Here is a 19226-nt window from a genome sequence, read left to right as displayed (position 1 = left end):
GTTCTTGATTATCATACTCTATTATAATAAGGCCTAACAGTAATTTACATAATGTACACGTTCCTGATTATTATACTCTATTATAATAAGGCCTAACAGTAATTAACATGATGTGCACGTTCCTGATTATTATAGTCTATCATAGAAAGGCCTAGTTTAGTTATTAACATAATTATGATATATATATATATATATATATATATATATATATATATATATATATATATATATATATATATATATATATATATATATATATATATATATATATATATATACGCGTTCCTGATTATTATAGTCTATTAATATAATACGTAACAGTAATCTACATGATACACACGTTCCGGATTACAATAGTCTATTAAAATAAGGCCTAATTTAGTAATTTACATAATGTACACGTTCTTGATTATTATAGTCCATTATAATAAGGCCTTACAACAACAACAACAACAACAACAATCACTTTTATTTTCCAGTCAGTTTACAATAGTAACAACATGACATATTATCAATATAAGTTTCAAACAGTATGTGGGTTTAACTTAGAACTAAGTTTTTCAGGGGGACAGTAAAATAGATTATGAAAATAAAAATATACATAAATATTTATATATGGCATTGTCATATTGACTTAGACAATTACGACAAATATTACTGTGGATTGTATAAATAGCCTCTTTTCTGAGTAAAATTACCGTGGGATTTTTTTTAACTACAGTAATTTACGTGATGTACACGTTCCTGATTATTATGGTCTGTTATAATAAGGCCTAATTTAGTTATTTACGTGATGTACACGTTCGATCCTGATTGTTATAGTCTATTATTATAAGGCCTAACGGTAATTTACATGATGTACACGTTTCTGATTATTATAGTCTATCATAATAAGGCCTAATTTAGAAATTTACGTGATATACGTAGTCTATTGTTCATCGTCATCAGCATCATTGATCAGCATTTTTTATACACATTTAAAATATTTTTATTGACTTGACTTCAAATAGATTAATTATTTAACAAATTAATAATTGATTTTTTTAATTTAACATCCAATGAAATTAGTTGGTATATATCCATACACTGTTGGTAGGATTGGCAATGTGTCAAGAGATCCTATTGGATGTCGCTTCCTTGTGACGTCACAATATTGATGACGTCTTGACAACAGCTGTATTTTCAAGATGGCAAGCGTGATAAATGATTTAAGATTTTCCCTACAACGTCTGCGCATGAAATATGTAAGTAAAATCACTTATATAACTGATGCTTTACTTTTAAGTGCCCATATCTGTATAAATTAATACATGGTATTATTGTTACATGTCAACTTTGTATGCAATTATCTGCTAGCAGCTACACAGTAGGCTAACGACAAATATTGAAATAAGAACGGGGTCGGGTAGCCTAATTAATTTGGCGTGAACGGTTTGACCCATTTTACAGACTTTTTTTTCTTACTGTCAAAAAGACAGCGCCCGTCCAAAATTATCTCGGTGTCTCTTTGACAAGTCTAATTAGTTGGACTAGGGGTCGGGGAACATTCATGTCATTGCATTTATAAATTTGAATTCTGATTTTTATTGTCTTCGCCTAGATCTTCTTTGTTTCCAATAAATCTTATATCAAATTCCATTTTGTGAACCTAAAAATAAGGATTAATACAGATTTTTTACAACTTTATAATTAGAATCTACTTTAATTTGGCATCATCATCCCACAGGAACTTGAAATTCTATCAATAATGACAATATTAATGATAATATCCAAAATATACCTCCTATACAGTATAAATAAACACTGTGTTTATTTATACTGTATATCGTATCGTATCGATTTATTCAGGGAATAGACATACATGTATACACATACAATTTTATCACAGATATCAACTTGAATATAAATAAAAACACACATATAAATGCACAAAAATAATTATACGATTAATCAATAAGTATGTTCTATGTAACCCTAGGATTGCCCATTAAGCTAAAAGCTTATTTCCAATGGGGTCCATTTTCTGTAAAATTATTACACTAATTAACTTACATAATGATAAATGAATTATAAAGAAGTTAAACTTAATGACAATTTTCAATAATCAAAACACATTTTTCAATATAATAAGACAAGTACATTGTACACAAACAAAATGAAAAAAGTTTCTTTTAAACTAAAACATATCAAGTACACATAAACATGTTTCAAAACCTTATCATAAGATACACATCAATTTAATAATAAATAAACATATTATTCACTTGTTTATCATTTTCATTACTTAAAAAAAGTTTTACTTTCGTAAATATACGAAATTTAAATACGTATTATTTATATAGTATAGGGGGTATATTTTGGATATTATCATTAATATTGATAGAATTTCAAGTTCCTGTGTCTGTGATCATCCACTTCATCATTTTCATCGCCATCATTTTAAGCACCGTTTTATGAGGTGACTTGTTAGTCTGTGTAATGGAAGGAATGAATAAAAAAAATATCAATACAAATTTCAAATAAATAAAAAAAAAAATTTGTTTTGACCAACCAATCAGAATATTTGTTATATATTCATACGCTGTTGCTACGGTAGGCAAAGTGTCAAGCGATCCTATTGGATGTTATTTCCTTGTGACATCACAATATTTATGACGTCTTGACAACAGTTGTATTTTCAAGATGACTAACCTGATAAATGACTTAAGAATTTCCTTACTGCGTCTACGAATGAAATATGTAAGTCAAATCACTTATATAACTGATGCTTTATGTTAATGTTTACAGATGTATAAATTAATACATGATATTATTGTAACATGTCTACTTTGTATGCAATTTTCTGCTACAAGGAAATGGCAAAGGTGGAAGGACACCAATGTCACACCATTCATGTCTTTGAATTTTGATATTTTTTTTTGTCTTCGCATAGATCTTATTTGTTTCCATATAATTCTAAAACAGATTCGTGTTCAAAGCCTTGGTATTGGCCGTGTTGTCACTCCGGTATTTAAACTCTGGTATTTTCGATTACGGTAAAACTCTCAAGTAGGGTAACAATTAATGAATATTATCAAATAGAATCTAATGACATAAAAAAATCTTTTGGATAAAAAAAATCTTTTGGATTTCCTCAGATGTATGTCTATGTTGTTTCATACTGTTTTGGTGACACTTTTGCTTGTGTCCCTTGTTGTTTTCTCGTCTACGTTAAGTATCTTCCCCATTACCCCTAGTTTTTATTTCTTTGATTAACCTCCCCCCTACCCCCGGTCTCCTGTCCCCTTCCCCTTTGACTTTGTGGGCCTATTATTCAATCATTTATTTGTTTTGAATTTATTTGAATTTCTAATCATTTACAAATTATTTATCATTTAGTGATTAACCTGTCCGTGCTCTGTCTTTGCCCTAACCTGTTTTTGCTTGGGGTCCGCCTGGGCTCCTTGCCACTGGTTCTTGTTGCTTGGTCATATGGGGGTTGCGTTCATTGAACGCCGCCTTTCCTTGTTGATCTTGTTTATCATATTTTGACGAATTCATTTGCAATGTTTGACAACTCTTGTCTATGGTCTTTGAATTGGTCTTCTTGTATGTCTGACAGCAATAGTTCTTTTGTAAATACACTTATTCATGTCTTTAAAAATATTTCTTTCTTCAGGTTTTCTCTTGATGTCTAGTACAGGGTACAGTCCTCTATGAAATGTGTTACTGTTTCCACTTCTCCACAATTACACAGACTTGTGTTTTTAGCCCCAATCTTGTTCAAATAATCATTGAGGCAATATCCACTTTGTAGTTGAAGTAACTGTCTTTGGTTGCTCAAGCCACGGAAGTTAATTTTTTTGGGATGGACTTGAGGCTTGAGTCCATAGAGATTCCTGCCAGTTTCAACAATTTCCCACCTTCTCTGCCGTTTAATGCAGACTGATTCTCTAGCTGAGTGGCGAATGTCACTTTGACTTGTTACAATGAGTGAATCTTGAATCTTCTGTTTCCATTTCCTCAGCTTCTTTTGCTGCTTCTTTTGCAAGTCTGTCAGCAATGTCATTCCCTTTTATGCCAGCATGACCTGGAGTCAAAATTAACAGTAACGTAAGCTAATTCAAGCTTCGACTAGAGTATCTCTGTTGACAGGAATTTGTGTGTCTTATTTTCCCAGCCGAGATCAATAATTCCAACAGCTGATTGACTATCACTAAGTAACTTTATCTTTTTTATTTCAAATCTTCCTATCTCAGTTAGTAGGGATTGAAGTGTTATTTTAACTACTAGAATTGATGGACATTTTTATACTGGTTGTTTCAGTTTTATAACTTCTGTGTTTGGAAAAAAATACAGGCTCCAGCACCACATGGACCTGGATTTCCTCTACAGGAACCAACAGTAAATGCTACCGCTGTTTTGGTATCTACATAAAAAAAGTGATGAGATGTGTTGTCTTTCATCTTCTTCTTGTTAAAGAGTTCTTGATTTGGAAGACCCTAGATTGTTCCAGTAATCTGGTCTGGTTCTAGATGGTTGCAGGTATTCAAGATATGAAAATTCTGGTTCAATACTGTTTAGTGTGATGGTGGTTAATGATTTCATGTCTTCTACCTGTGTGAGCATGCAAAAGAATGGAGATTGGAATTTTTTCTTGTAACTTTCCATATCTTATCTTGACAGTCTTTTTAGACTTTTTGCATGTTTTTGCCTGATATTTTTTGGGCAATTATTTTCCCCGCATTCTCGAATGGTCATTTTTTTCTCGCCTCAAATCAAGTGGAAGAACTCCAGCCAATACTTCAACTGCTTCTTTACTGGCTGTGTTGTGTAATCCACGGCAGTAAGCTAAACCTTTCCTTTGTATCTTGTCCAGGGGCTGACAGTTGGCAATCTGCCAAACAGTGAATGCATACTCCAACTGAGTTTAAAACCAAGCTTGTATAAAGATTTATCATATTTTTGACACTGATCTTCTCTGCTTTGGCTACTGACATCAAGGAAGCCAATGTTTTAGTGCATTTTCTTCCAGTGTATTCTATATGTTCTTTGAATGACAATTCAGAATCTAAGATAACTCCTAAAATGTTTGCTTTATCTTTCTGTTGCAATATTTTCTTGTTTAAGCAGATCTCTATTTGACCTAAGTTTTTCTTTTTTCCTATTAAAGATGGTGTATTCAGTTTTATCTAAAATTTATTTCATTCTCCATTCTTTGTCCATGTGTCCCCTTTGTATTGATTGATTTCTCTAAATCCATGTTTATATTTCCAGACATCCAAATAGTCCCATCATCTGCAATTTGATACTATTGCTTTTTATGTTTTGAAATATATCCAGTTAAGTATAGATTGAACAAAAGAGGGGAGAGCACTGAGCCTTGTGGTAATCCAATTGAATTTGGGAAGGTATCATCCCATTTCCATGTTACAACAACATCTTGCTGATTTTCCAGTTAAGAAGTTGGACAGCCATTGCCACATTTTTCCCTCTTTTTTCCCAATCCTTTGTAGCTTAACAAGCATACATCCCTCCATACACTGTCAAATAAAATAGTGATAAACAGAATCCCTAAAGAAAGCCAAACACGGCAAAAAATTGTAAAAATGTTGCAGGCTCGGTTGATTAGCCTGTTCATGGACGGTACTGGAAGGTGCAAGTCACCGTCCACGCCCCTAGCACCGGCTTAAGCAGAATTCAACATTTAAACACAAAAACGGTGAATTTTGAATTTAGAAACATCCGCAGATGTGTTCATACGGCGGTTATCATGGAACCTTCAATGTGACACAGTATAGTGTCATTCCATGAAAAGCGGCGTATGGTCCCCAAGAAAAAGAATGCTTGTACCCTAAACGAGAAAACAATGGGCGGAACTGAATAAAATGGAATTTTGAAAGGGGATCTGAGGTTATGAAGCCTGCATATCACAGACAAGACGTCAAAAGACAAATTTAAAAAGCAGGCAACATATCCTAAGGGTGATTATACAGTATTCAATTAGGAATACTGGTACCACCCATATTGAAATAGGCCAAATACAAGAAACTAAAAAGACCATCTAATACGTATACATAACAATAATGTCGTGCTGAACGATCTTCAAGGATCGAAAATATAACATCATTGATTAAATGTACGGGGAGACTTTTTACAGCCCCCACACGGCACAAATAACACGGATGTGACAATGAAATAGTGATAAAAAGAATCCCTAAAGAAATCCAAACACGGCAAAATTGTAAAATGTTGCAGGCTCGGTTTGATTGAGCCTATTCATGGACGGTACTGGAAAGTGCAAGTTACCTAGCACCCCTAGCACCGGCTTAAGCAGAATTCAACATTTAAACACAAAAACGGTGAATTTTGAATTTAGAAACATCCGCAGATGTGTTCATACGGCGGTTATCATGGAACCTTCAATGTGACACAGTAGTGTCATTCCATGAAAAGCGGCGTATGGTCCCCAAGAAAAAGAATGCTTGTGCCCTAAACGAGAAAACAATGGGCGGAACTGAATAAAATGGAATTTTGAAAGGGGATCTGAGGTTATGAAGCCTGCATATCACAGACAAGACAATGAAATAGTGATAAACAGAATCCATAAAGAAAGCCCAACACGGCAAAATTGTAAAATGTTGCAGGCTCTTTTCCAAGTCTAGAAATACATCTAGTGTGCACTTTTTTCATTAAAACCATCAAAAATACTCTGCACCAGCCTTAATAGAGCTTGTGTAGTGCAAAACCTTCTTGTTCATCGTCTATGATGTTCTTGTATTCAGAGTATGCATATAATCTGGCAAATACTATTTTCTCCATACATTTCCCAAGGACACTTGTCAAGCTTATAGGCCTGTAGGATCCTGACTTAAAATAGGACTCTTTTCCATGTTTTTTTTAAAGAATTTGACTGTTGCTGTTTTTCAGGCCTGGGGAAGAATACTGGTATCCCAGGAAAGTTGAAAAATATATGTGATGGCTTCAAGAAGGTGGTTATTTGAGTATTAAAGTAAATCCGTGTATATTTTATCTGGTCGATCCAGGTGCTTTATTTTTCTTTAAATGCTGGATAGCTGCTTCTACCTCTTGAACTATAATAGGTCTATTAAGAAAACCTTGACTTTCATCTTCTTTTGTATCATGATGTTTACTTTCTCTGATGTTAAACAGTTCTTCTTCAATATGCTTCTTGAAATCTTCATCAAAGGTTACATTTTGTAGATGTTTATCACTGAACAAGGTGTCTTCCAGTAGTTTAATTTGCCTTTTCTTTTCTATCAAAAATCACATCACCATTACTGTTTACAAGGGGGAATATAGTATCTACATCTTCTACTTGATAGGATGTTAAACTCTGAAAGTACCTTCATTTCTCTTTTGGAGTATCACACAGATTTATGTTTTCACACAGCATATCAGCCCATTCATCTTTAGCTTTTTCAATTTCCTCTTCATATTTTTGCTCACATTCTTTCAATTTTATTAAATTTCTAGGCGTTTGTCTTTGCTTGAAAACCTTTTTTTAATTTATTTAGCTCTGTTTTGATAGTTTTTACTTCTTCGTTGATCCAGGGTTGGTGTATCCTTCTGTTGCTATATTTGATAATTTTTCGGGGTACAGCTTCAGCCATACAATTATGGAAAATTTCCAAGAAACAGGAATATATATCTTCAGTGTTTAAATTTTGAAAGTTTTCAGATTTCCATGAGGAAACCCCCTCTTTAGTGCTTACTTGCCATTTGAGGATGTCCATTTCTTTGATACAAAATTTTTCTTTTTCAACAGGTTTCTGATTACAGTAGTCATTTATGTCCAAAAAAACTGCTATATGGTCTGATCTAACATTTTCTTGATTTAAGGTTTGACACAGTCTAATGTCTTTGTTCAAAGGTCCTTCGGGATCATTGATGCCAGCACTATTAAGTGTTGAGAATTGAGTACCGCTCAAGCCGGTGCTAGGGGGCGTGAGGGATGTTGCACGTATACATTATCCCTCATGTACAGACTCAATCAAACCGAGTCTGCAATTCTCTTGTAAGTTTGTTGTGATTAATGCTTCCGAGGGATCACTTTATTTCCAGATTTTTTTTACAATAAACAGATCAATAACAGTATTATAACACTGTTACTGTTTCTTCTTATAGGCTCCATATCATTTACACTAATAAAGTTTTCTGACCATAGACAATCCTCCAGTTGTTCCCCTGCATTATTATTCAACAAATTTCCCCACAGTTTACTCTTTGCATTAAAATCTCCTGTTAGAATGATGTTTTTAAACATACTGTTACATATTTTTAATAAAGATATAAGTAGAGGTATTTGCTCCAGATTACGTGGTGCAATGTAAGCTGTAATTAATAGAATTTTCTCCTTTTTCCTCAGTTTCAAAGTGGTGCATATTGCTTCTAAGTTTTTTATTTCAAGATTTTCTTTTCTCTGCATATATATATTTTCTGATGGTTAAGCTAAAACTGCAACACCTCCATGACTGTCATTAGATCTAAGTTTTGAAAATGATTTCCAGTTTAAATATTTAATTTCCTCTTTCGTGGTCTCCCAAGTTTCTGTTAGGCAAAGAATCTCTAAATCATAATTTTGTATAAATCTATAAATGTCTGTTTTTGCTGTATTATAGGATTGACAATTAAGTGTTATAATCTTCATATTTACTAAAATTTCACTAAATAACAAAATTAAATAATTGTTTGTAGGGTAAGCTTGCGCCTTCTGTCTTGGTATACGGGACAGTCTGATGATGAAGCTCTATGGGTTCCTTTACAGTAGGCACAACAAGATTGGTTTTTGCACTGATTAATTGTATGATTGTCCTCGCCACAGTTTTCACACTTAGTATTAGAATTACAAAATTTAGCTATATGGCCAAATTTCATACACTTGAAGCACCTTATTATTCTAGTGTCTTTTTCTCTTTCAACAATAGTTTTCCTATTGTTAAATCTCAGATCAAAGTTTTTATTTATGGCTTGATGTAGTGATTTTGCGCTAGAGAAGGTAATTTTAGCCAATGGCATTGGTTTACCACCATGTCTGTGAAAGCACCTTTTTACTGATTCAATTTCAAGAGAACTATCCAATAGTATATGTCTCACTTTATTTTCAGAGAATCTTGGGTGAGAATCTTGGGTCAATGTTCCTCAAATAGCCAACCTTCTTTTCCTTTTTCTTTACAGGCTGATGAACTATTTCACTTTTCCCAAAAACAGATTCAGGCCAAGTATCTTGAAGATTTTTTCTTCTGTCTGGATTTTCACAATGTAAACAATACCACCTCTTGGAAGACTATACGCAAATTCTACACATTCAATTCCTTTTTCTTTTATTCTTTTTTCAATGTCTTTTGAAGAGCAAAATTTTTGGCAATCATCTATAACAATAACACTATCAATATTGTCAGAAAAAAACTTACTTGATAAATTCTGACTGGTACACTTTGAAGAGTCGTCAATGTTATTTTTTTTTGTACATGTAGTTGACAGATCAGTAACTGACAGTTTTTGAGCTTGGAATCTATTTGTGGAATAACGATGGTATCAGGTGACACTCAATTTTGGTTTTTTTTCTTGCTTGTATCAAAGTTGGTTCATAAGAGATCTTTATTTCTAAGCTGAATTGTATCTCTTATCCAAGGGGAATTATCTATAACACACAATACACAAGGATACTTTATGAATCTGAAGACTTTAGCACTTTCAGGGTCTAAACAAGCACACTGTAAATGCCACCACTTATGACAATAATCACACTTCAGCCAGGTAGCTTCTGTATATTACACAACTTGTGGGTCTTCCAAGTAACACCCTGCACAAGTAACTTTGAAGAATAATTTTCTTTTCCTACATGACTTTTCTGCGCTGATGTTTTTTTTTCTGATTTTATTCTCTTAATCAAGTTACTGTCACATACACTAGTAAAATATTTTTCTTTCTTTTCTGAATCTATATATAGTTTCAACTCTGACGTTAGTTAAACTGTTAGGACAAGCAATTTGATTTTTATTTTTTAGTAATGGTTCATTTTAAGAATTAGTACAATTATTTTCAGTTTCAATTTCAGGTTTTTTTTCCATATTTTTGCCTCGCTTTGGTCGAAAGTCTTGCACTCTTTCTCATTTTGGTGAATTACATTTTTATGAAACAGAAAATCTAAAAAATATCATTAATTTTCAGATAAATACCTTTTTCTTGAGAATGAGAACAATTCTTACTTGAACCTTGACCTTGATCTTTATTTATGAAAGCTGTTTACGGTTCTTAGCAACGCTGTTGTTGTCAAACGATGTTTTCACTATTTTCTCGTTAATTTTGAGTCTGTAGGAGTCCAAAATGATGAAATGTTTCTTTTTGTAGTACCTTGTAGTATTTCCAAATGAATCAAACTGATTTTCTAGTCGATGTAACAAATTTTTAACTTCTGACGTATCGCTTATATACACTTCCGTTGTCAGCGCCCCAGCTGTCAAACTTGTCAAATTGAAAATGTTGATAAAAAACAGGAACTTTTCGGTTTTTGAGGGGGGAAAAACAAAAGTTATATGAAAAAGGTATCAGTTTGAAAAAATTGTAGTAGAAAATATGCCAAATATTCCTTATAAAAGATAAAGTTTCCTTTTAAAAGGAAAGGCTTGCACAGTTGTGCCTTCATCCCAACCCTTTAAAATTGTTTTTTTGTTTGTTTCAATTTATTATCACAATTTTTTTTTAATTACGGTATTTGTATATCATAAAGGGTTTATTTAGTTGGTTTATTTTTTGAAAAAAACGAATATTTTTTGCCAAAACGATTTGAAATCTATTCTCTATTGTATAAAACTAATAAAGAAAATGATCAATCGTAAAAATACTAACGTGGAGATCTATCTATCATACTGAACGGAAACAAGTGTGCACATTTCATTTCCCCTTTTTCGCAGAGAAATCATTCGTTTGCTTTATAGACAAGTAAATGCACTAAAATTCTTCGTTACGTGGTACCAATTAATAAGCATGTATCAACTATGTTATACGATCACAAATACGATGCGCTATCTGTAGATCAGCACGTGGCAAGGTTAATGATATGCATGGGCTATTTTTAGATTACCTCACCAAGAAGTTGAATTGCGTTCAGTAGATCTAAATATAACTCGATCATGCGTGATTTGGTAAGCAGGACCACCCTTTGAAGACGGAATACTACTACAGTCACCACTTTCTATTGTATAAAACTAATACAGACAAAAAACAATTATAAAAGAAACTAACTTTTGCGTCTTGAAAAACAATTGAAACGGAACGATTTCGTTTATAATTTATTACGGTTTAAACCGATAAATCAAGTAAAAATAGAAATCCTATTTATAAAAACAAACTGAGATTACCGAAGTAACTAAAATAGCTTAGATTTCCGTAATATTACTTCGTCTGATTCCGCAGTATGACGAAATCGCCCGAATTGTCACGATTGCAATCGGAACTACATCGGCTATTATCATTAATCCGAAGAGTGACGTAAAAGGCCGAAAAGGTGCGATTGGCACGATTGCAGCTGGTTTCCCGTTCAATCATGCACTAACAATTGGAAACAGGAAACCACCTTCCCGGAACAAGTTATTCAAAACAAATGTTTTGCTTGAATGAGTCGCTGCTTTTTAAAAAAAAAAACCAGAGTCTACGCATGCGCAATGTTTATCATGTTTTACATTTTTTTTTGCACTGGAGTTTACATTGTGCGAAAAAATATTCCTTTAAACGGAAATAAATACGCAACGGATTCAGTAGATCTACCGCCTGGAATAGACCCCGGGGGTCTCAACCAGGAGTATATATAACATTGACCTTGATATATAAAAGACAACTCTTAACCGGAAGTCCCAATCAGCTGTTTACGGTTCTTATTAACGCTGTTGTCAAACGATGTTTTCACCCATTTTCTCGTTAATTTTGAATCTGTAGGAGTCCAAAATGGTGAAATGTTTCTTGTAGTATTTCAAAATGAATCAAACTGATTTTCTAGTCGATGTAACCAATTTTTTACTTCTGACGTACCGCATATATACACTTCCGTTGTCAGCGCCCCAGCTGTCAATCTTATCAAATTGAAAAAGTTGATAAAAAAAGGAATTTTTCGGTTTTTTGGGGGAAAAAAACAACAAAAGTTATATGTAAAAGGTATCAGTTTGAAAAAATTGTAGTAGAAAATATGCCAAATATTTCTTATAAAAGAACATTTTTTGCTAGAATGAGTCGCTGTTTTTTTTGTTGTTGTTTTTTTTTAAAAAAAATACCAGAGTCTACGCATGCGCAATGTTTATCACAAATTTGTTACAAATTTAAAATTAGAATCTACTTTAGCTAAATTTAGCTCCATTATCAACATCATCATCAATTAACATCATCATCGTCATCTTAAATCTTTATTTTCTTATCATTATTTAAATAGTTTAGTTTGGTTTGTTTGTTTGTAAATTGATTACATTATTATTATATTATTATTATTGTTGTTATTTAATAATGATAATAATAATAATAATATTAATAATAATAATAATAGTTCCTATAAACTTATACAGTATGCTAAATCTAGACTAAAATATAATTCATTTGCCAAATTTAAAACTATATTTAATATTGCAGGTCTTAACCCTTAATTTAACGATTGATAATATAAAAATAACTTTTAATCTTATTATCTAGATCTCTATCATATCTATGGGCTTTGTGTGGTTGCATTTTCCTGATTTAAATTTAGTACTGTTTATTCACAGAACGAAACCAGGAGGGTTTTGATGTTACAAATATAGCCAGCACGGACTCACTTTAAGCTAATGGCATAGTTCAGCTATTATCCCGCCAGTGGTTACATTGACTGGAAGGAATCTTAAGTGACAAGTATTTTAGAAAATCAGGAATTGAGCTTCAGTACTAACTGATTATTTTGCATAATTATTCATAATAAATATTTTAGTAAGTTTGTATAAAAGGGTTGCTGCAGTATGATAAAACTCCTGAAAGTCTATATCACATACAACAATAAAGATGCCATGTTAAGGTATTATGCACTTTCCAGATGAGTTGCTGTAAGAGTGGAGGTGCAGATCAAAACACAAAAAATGCTGTAGTAGTGCATACAAACAAACACGGAGGTACACTTAGGCTTGGAAATGGTAAATAGATTTGATTTTTGTAATATTTGATCATGCTGTAATCATGTATGATGTACATCATTCATTATGGTGTTAATAATCATAACCCACAACCATTACTTGTTTTATTCATTGCGATATGACGTCACTATGGAATATGAAAAGAGAAAGCATTTTCGATATGAAATGAGGGCTGGAGATGAAGCTGAAGAAAAAAAAACTTTTTACTTCTTTCTTTCTTATGTCAAATATTCAAATGTCTTCTGTTTTCAGTTGCTTAATTCTTCTTATCACTTATTTATACTACTCTGTCTATTTCTGTTTCAGTCTAAAACTATCTTTATTCTAATCTATCTTTCAGCCATATCTGTATCTTCTATCTTTTCTACTAATCTACTCTTTCTGCTATATCTGTATTTTCTATCTTTTAGTCTCATATCTATCTTTCTGCTATATCTGTATTTTCTTTATTTTTTCTAATCAATTTTTCTATTATATCTGTATTTTCTATCTTCTATTCTAATCTATCTTTCTGCCATATCTGTATTTTCTATCTTTTATTCCGATCTATCTTTCTGCCTGATCTGTATTTTCTATCTTTTATTCTAATTCATCTTTCTGCAATATCTGTATTTTCTATCTTTTATTATAATCTATCTTTCTGCCTTATCTGTATTTTCTATCTTTTATTCTAATCTATCTTTCTACCGTATCTGTATTTTCTATCTTTTATTCTAATCTATCTTTCTGCCATATCTGTATTTTCTATCTCTTATTCTTATCTATCGTTCTGCTTTATCTGTATTTCTTATCTATCTTTCTGCTTTATCTGTATTTTCCATCTTTTATTCCAATCTATCTTTCTGCTATATCTGTATTTTCTATTTTTTTTATTCTAATCTATCTTTCTGCTATATCTGTATTTTCTATCTTTTATTCTAATCTATCTTTCTGCAATATCTGTATTTTCTATCTTTTATTCTAATCTATCTTTCTGCCTTATCTGTATTTTCTATCTTTTATTCTAATCTATCTTTCTGCCTTATCTGTATTTTCTATCTTTTATTCTAATCTATCTTTCTGCCTTATCTGTATTTTCTATCTTTTATTCTAATCTATCTTTCTGCCATATCTGTATTTTCTATCGTTCTGCTTTATCTGTATTTCTTATCTATCTTTCTGCTTTATCTGTATTTTCTATCTTTTATTCTAATCTATCTTTCTGCTATATCTGTATTTTCTATCTTTTATTCCAATCTATCTTTCTGCTTTATCTGTATTTTCTATCTTTTATTCTAATCTATCTTTCTGCTATATCTGTATTTTCTATCTTTTATTCTAATCTATCTTTCTGCTATATCTGTCTCTGTCTAACCAGGTCCTCTCACTTACACGTTCGGAAATACGAACCAATTCCGTTTACCCGGAAAGTATGCCGGTGTTCAATGTACGAGCATGGCCCTAGCAGCAATTATACACCAAAAATCTTACCCTAACTTGACACCTGCTGGAATAAATGCTATATTAGCTGAAGGAGACAAACTACACACTAGACTACGGTATGCAATCACAACATATAAAATATCGAATGAATATTACATATGTATTTAAAATACAGGCACAGTTGTTTATGATCGCGAGTTTGATGCACTGATCTGATACACGTTCATACTTGTTAGTTGAAAAATAAGTGATGACTGGAGCATTATAATCAAAGAATGATGCTAATTAATGACATTACATGTATATAATTGACCGCAAGAAATGAACGAATTCTTGATATTCTAATCTAAACTAAATGACTAAAGAGGAAGTCGACCTAACTTTGTTTTACGTGTACATGTAGGCATTAGGGACTTAGAGGTACTGTCCATCTACAGATCTCTCAAATTACTCACGCGATTCTAATTGTAATTTACACAAATATTGTCGATTATCAACTACGTTACTTTCACGAAATTGTTTATTAACATCATTTTTCTATGATTGTTATTTTCATGAACAACATATTTCTATAATTTGTTATTTTCACGAACATAATTTATTAACAACGAGTTTCTGTTATTGTTATATATATTCATTAACAACGAGTATTTTTTAACTTTAGGACTTTTTCTGGTTGTTATTTTCACGAACATAGTCATTATTTATGAACAACGACTTTCTATGATTGTTATTTTCACGAAGATGATTTATAATTAACAACGATATTCAACAACAATTATAACTCAGCATATATTGGTATTTATTTGTAATCATTTTGTAGAGATGACATAAGAATAAGCAAAAACCCCGACAGGAAAGTTGCAATAGACGAATTTCCAAGCGACAGGTATTTGAATGTTGGAAATTTATTTGGAAGAGACACATATGTCCGCTTGACACGCCAGTGCGAGTATGTTTTCACCTCGATGATTGAAGGTTTCGATGGATTTCAAACCATAGAGGTAAGTACTTTATTTCCTTTAAAAAATATATAATTTACATTATAATTTAAAGGTATTTATTAGTTACTCTTGAAGAATGATTTTTTAATGATAGTTTGGTAATATTAGGTACTTCATGTTCAAAATTCTATACAAGAGTTTCACGAAAGTTACAAGTAAATAAAAAAACATATATGTCGTTAATATCTGAAGAATATTCTGCATGAAATAGTAATTTAGTAAATTAATGTTGCATAACATGTTAAGATTATCTGTAATGCCCATTACAGGAATACGTGACACATTGGTTTAATAGAAGGAAGATGCGAAAGCTTGGGTTTTTGGTGACCGTTGGTGTGTATTCGCATGGTATAGTAATCAATGGAGATGGAAGTGTCAGTTTGTTTGACTCCCATGGGCAGCTGAAATACGAAGGAAAATTGATCACGTCTTTGGCCGGAGCTTTGAATTTTCCTTCGGTCAAAGAGCTTGCTGTTTTTTTGATAAGTATGTATGGTGAGGGCAGAAGCGCTGCAATTGCTCTGGTCAGTGTGCGTTCCCCCGGATCATCTCGCAGAGGGGTTTGCAAGAATGCCACTGATCATGAGCAAGCTGAATTTGGTTATCAACCATTCTGCATGAAAGCAACTGACACTTCGGCGAGCTATATCCTGCCAGAAATCCAAATAGAAGGCGAGAATGTGAATGAGAATGTGAAAGTATTGGAGGAAGATGATGTGTCACCGTATGTTATGCTTTTAGGAGGTGGGACTTAGAGGTAATTGATTTATTCTTGTATATGTATATAAACTCTGCATAGTTTTCAGCTTAAACATAGTTTTGTTAACTTCATAGAATTTAGAAAAGAAATTATAAAGGAGTATATTTTTGTTAGAATTTATTTTGATATATGCATGATTACAATATTATTTACAAATCATAATTTTGATTTAACAGCGCAGGGCCGAGTGAGATGGAGGAGGGAGGAGACGGTGGAGGGAGGGGCTAGTATAAATGTCGTGATGCATAAATGGTATGTACAATAAAGAGATGGTCTTTGGCTTTCAGCGTTCAATCATACACAAATAGTCTATATTTAAATTATAAGTCACAATTTTAGATATTTTTTTATAAAAAAATAAAAATAATATATGCTATAGATCTACATCATGAGTACAATATAATTTACAAATTATAATTATGATTTAACAGTGCAAGGCCGAGTGAGATGGAGGAGGGTGGAGATGGAGGTGGGAGGGGCTAGCAAGTTCTGTCGGGATGAATAAATGGTATGTACAATAAAGAGATGGTATTTGGCTTTCAGCATTCAATCATACAATCTATCTATAAACAAATAGTCTATATTTAGATAATTAGTCTATATTTTAGATATTTTTTCATAAAAAATATTAAAAATAATATATGTTATAGATCTACATGCACGAGTACAATATAATTTACAAATTATAATTTTTATTTAACAGTGAAGGGGGAGGGAGGGGTTAGCATGTTCTGCCGGGATGAATAAATGGTATGTACAATAATGAGATGGTCCTTGGCTTTCAGCGTTCAATCATACAATCTATCTATACACAAATAGTCTATTTTTAGATAACTAGTCTATATTTAGATACCTAGTCTATATTTAGATACCCAGTCTATATTTAGATACCTAGTCTATATTTAGATACCTAGTCTATATTTAGATACCTAGTCTATATTTAGATACCTAGTCTATATTTAGATAACTAGTCTATATTTCGATAACTAGTCTATATTAAGATAATTAGTCTATATTTAGATACCTAGTCTATATTTAGATAATTAGTCTATATTTAGATACCTAGTATATATTTAGATACTTCACTATAAAAAGGGATACTGCAACTGTTACGTACTTTTCTTACTATTTGTTTATTGAAAGCATATAGTTTTTGTTAGAATTTCTTTATCAAATATTTATATGATCTATGCAGGAGTACAATATTATTTACAAATCATAATTATGATTTAACAGCGCAGGGCCGAGTGAGATGGAGGAGGGAGGAGACGGAGGAGGGAGGGGCTAGCAAGTTCTGTCGTGATGAATAAATGGTATGTACAATAAAGAGATGGTCTTTGGCTTTCAGCGTTCAATCATACAATCTATCTATACACAAATAGTCTATATTTAGATAACTAGTCTATATTTAGATAATTCACTATAAAAGAGGATACTGTAACTGTTATTTTTCTCACTATTGGTTTATTGAAAGTATATAGTTTTTGTTAGAATTTTTTTTATCAAGTATTTATATGATCTATGCATGAGTACAATAGTATTTACGAATTATAATTTTGATTTAACAGCGCCGGGCCGAGTGAGATGGAGGAGGGAGGGCTAGCAAGTTCTGCCAGGATGAATAAATGGTATGTACAATAAAGAGATGGAAACAACACAAACCAAACAGCTATTTATTGCACTGAACAAAAGTCAAGACAAACTGAAAACTCTTGAACACAAAGTGGAAACTATACGTAGAAAGAATAAAGTTGAAATATATTCCTTTGTCCCAAACAGCTTCTTGAAAAACATTAATAAAATTGACAGTTTTGGAAATCTAGAAATAGAATGGAACAGAAGAGCATCTGAAATGGGGATGCCTGGATTTTCCTTTGGAAAACAACCTGTTTATGAGGGAAAACACGTTTGCCCAAAAAATGGTTGCCTCCAAGTACAAGAACTGGTTGGTTCAGGGAACGGATTCGAAAGTGTGTCTATAAGCTTATAGCTTTCTACACAATCGAACTAAAATAAATTCTGTATAAACCAAGTACACTGTAATTAACAACAGTATAATGCTGTATACTGAAGAAGACCATAGCACATGTAACAGAGTAACAGAGGAAGGATAAATATTACAGATATTGCAACTACTGGCGAGTGATGAAAATATGTTTTAGCATTTAAAGTTCACGTTTATAAAATGTTTGTTTGTTTGGTTTAAAAGGTGCACCAACACAGTTTAGCCTGCAAGTCATGTGGAGCCAAAAACAGGAAAAGATTATTTTGGCTTACCTCATGTGTTACAAACTTTAAAGCAACACCAGTGTTCGAAACCATCCCACCTGCTAGAGCTAAAAGATGCAGTTGTTCGAACCCATCTAGTCGCCTGTTACAATTACACAGGGATAAAAGGTGGTTGCAATTCTTATGCCTCAACCATAATAAAGGCAACCCATCAGCCACAAGGAGTGCATTTATAAATAATGTTTGACAAATAAATACATAATGTTACTTGCCTTGTCAATAGCTTTTACTGAAAACCATGTACTGCTATTTATAAACTGATTGCCGGTCAATGTTCAAATACAAAAAAATCTCAGTATCTCAGAAAAGACCAAATTTATTTCACAATTTATGAAACTCATTGATGGAACATCATTTCACATTTTGTGAACATGGGGCTTTAAGGTAAAATTTTCTTTCATGATCATATGGTAATCAATTGAAATGTGTCTCACGCAGAAAAATAGAAATTGTATCTATGATGGCTGAAGGTATGAGAACTGAAAAAATGCTTCTAAAATAGACACCAATAGGCTTAATACTAATAATTTTTAATAACACTTTTCATTTTTATAACATTGCCTTATTAATTAACCATAGATTTAAATGAGCCGCGTCATGACA

General features: G+C 32.2%; 2 protein-coding genes across 3 annotated transcripts; both read left to right on the top strand.

The window, feature by feature from the left end:
- The first annotated feature begins 1100 nt into the window (after nt 1–1100).
- LOC132739497 (uncharacterized) lies at nt 1101–14753 on the top strand. 2 transcript variants are annotated; one of them, XM_060727211.1, is made up of 3 exons: nt 1101–1244; nt 13052–13148; nt 14506–14753. In XM_060727211.1, exons 1-3 carry the CDS (start codon nt 1188–1190, stop codon nt 14736–14738), a joined length of 387 nt encoding a protein of 128 aa, XP_060583194.1. In that variant the 5' UTR covers nt 1101–1187; the 3' UTR covers nt 14739–14753. The 2 variants fall into 2 exon arrangements, with proteins under 2 accessions (XP_060583194.1, XP_060583193.1); XM_060727210.1 differs by lacking the exon at nt 1101–1244 and adding an exon at nt 2576–2739.
- A 172-nt stretch (nt 14754–14925) lies between these two features.
- Nucleotides 14926–17876, top strand: LOC132739502 (uncharacterized). Its single transcript, XM_060727219.1, has 4 exons — nt 14926–14969; nt 15394–15574; nt 15844–16331; nt 17571–17876. Exons 1-3 carry the CDS (start codon nt 14926–14928, stop codon nt 16327–16329), a joined length of 711 nt encoding a protein of 236 aa, XP_060583202.1. The 3' UTR covers nt 16330–16331; nt 17571–17876.
- Nucleotides 17877–19226: the final 1350 nt, after the last annotated feature.

This window comes from Ruditapes philippinarum, unplaced genomic scaffold (assembly GCF_026571515.1).
Source record: "Ruditapes philippinarum isolate M1 unplaced genomic scaffold, ASM2657151v2 ctg3000_1_1_1_1, whole genome shotgun sequence".
Classification (NCBI taxonomy): Eukaryota; Metazoa; Mollusca; class Bivalvia; order Venerida; family Veneridae; genus Ruditapes; species Ruditapes philippinarum.
The sequence above is the reverse complement of the archived record's forward strand: the minus strand, read 5'-3'. Positions and strand labels throughout refer to the sequence as shown.

Coding starts and splice junctions, on each gene's coding strand:
- LOC132739497 (XM_060727211.1), top strand. CDS start 1,188: ATGGCAAGCGTGATAAATGATTTAAGATTTTCCCTACAACGTCTGCGC. Junction 1,245..13,051: donor AACGTCTGCGCATGAAATAT/GTAAGTAAAATC, acceptor TGCACTTTCCAG/ATGAGTTGCTGTAAGAGTGG. Junction 13,149..14,505: donor TACACTTAGGCTTGGAAATG/GTAAATAGATTT, acceptor CTGTCTAACCAG/GTCCTCTCACTTACACGTTC.
- LOC132739502 (XM_060727219.1), top strand. CDS start 14,926: ATGACTAAAGAGGAAGTCGACCTAACTTTGTTTTACGTGTACAT. Junction 14,970..15,393: donor ACTTTGTTTTACGTGTACAT/GTAGGCATTAGG, acceptor ATCATTTTGTAG/AGATGACATAAGAATAAGCA. Junction 15,575..15,843: donor ATGGATTTCAAACCATAGAG/GTAAGTACTTTA, acceptor TGCCCATTACAG/GAATACGTGACACATTGGTT.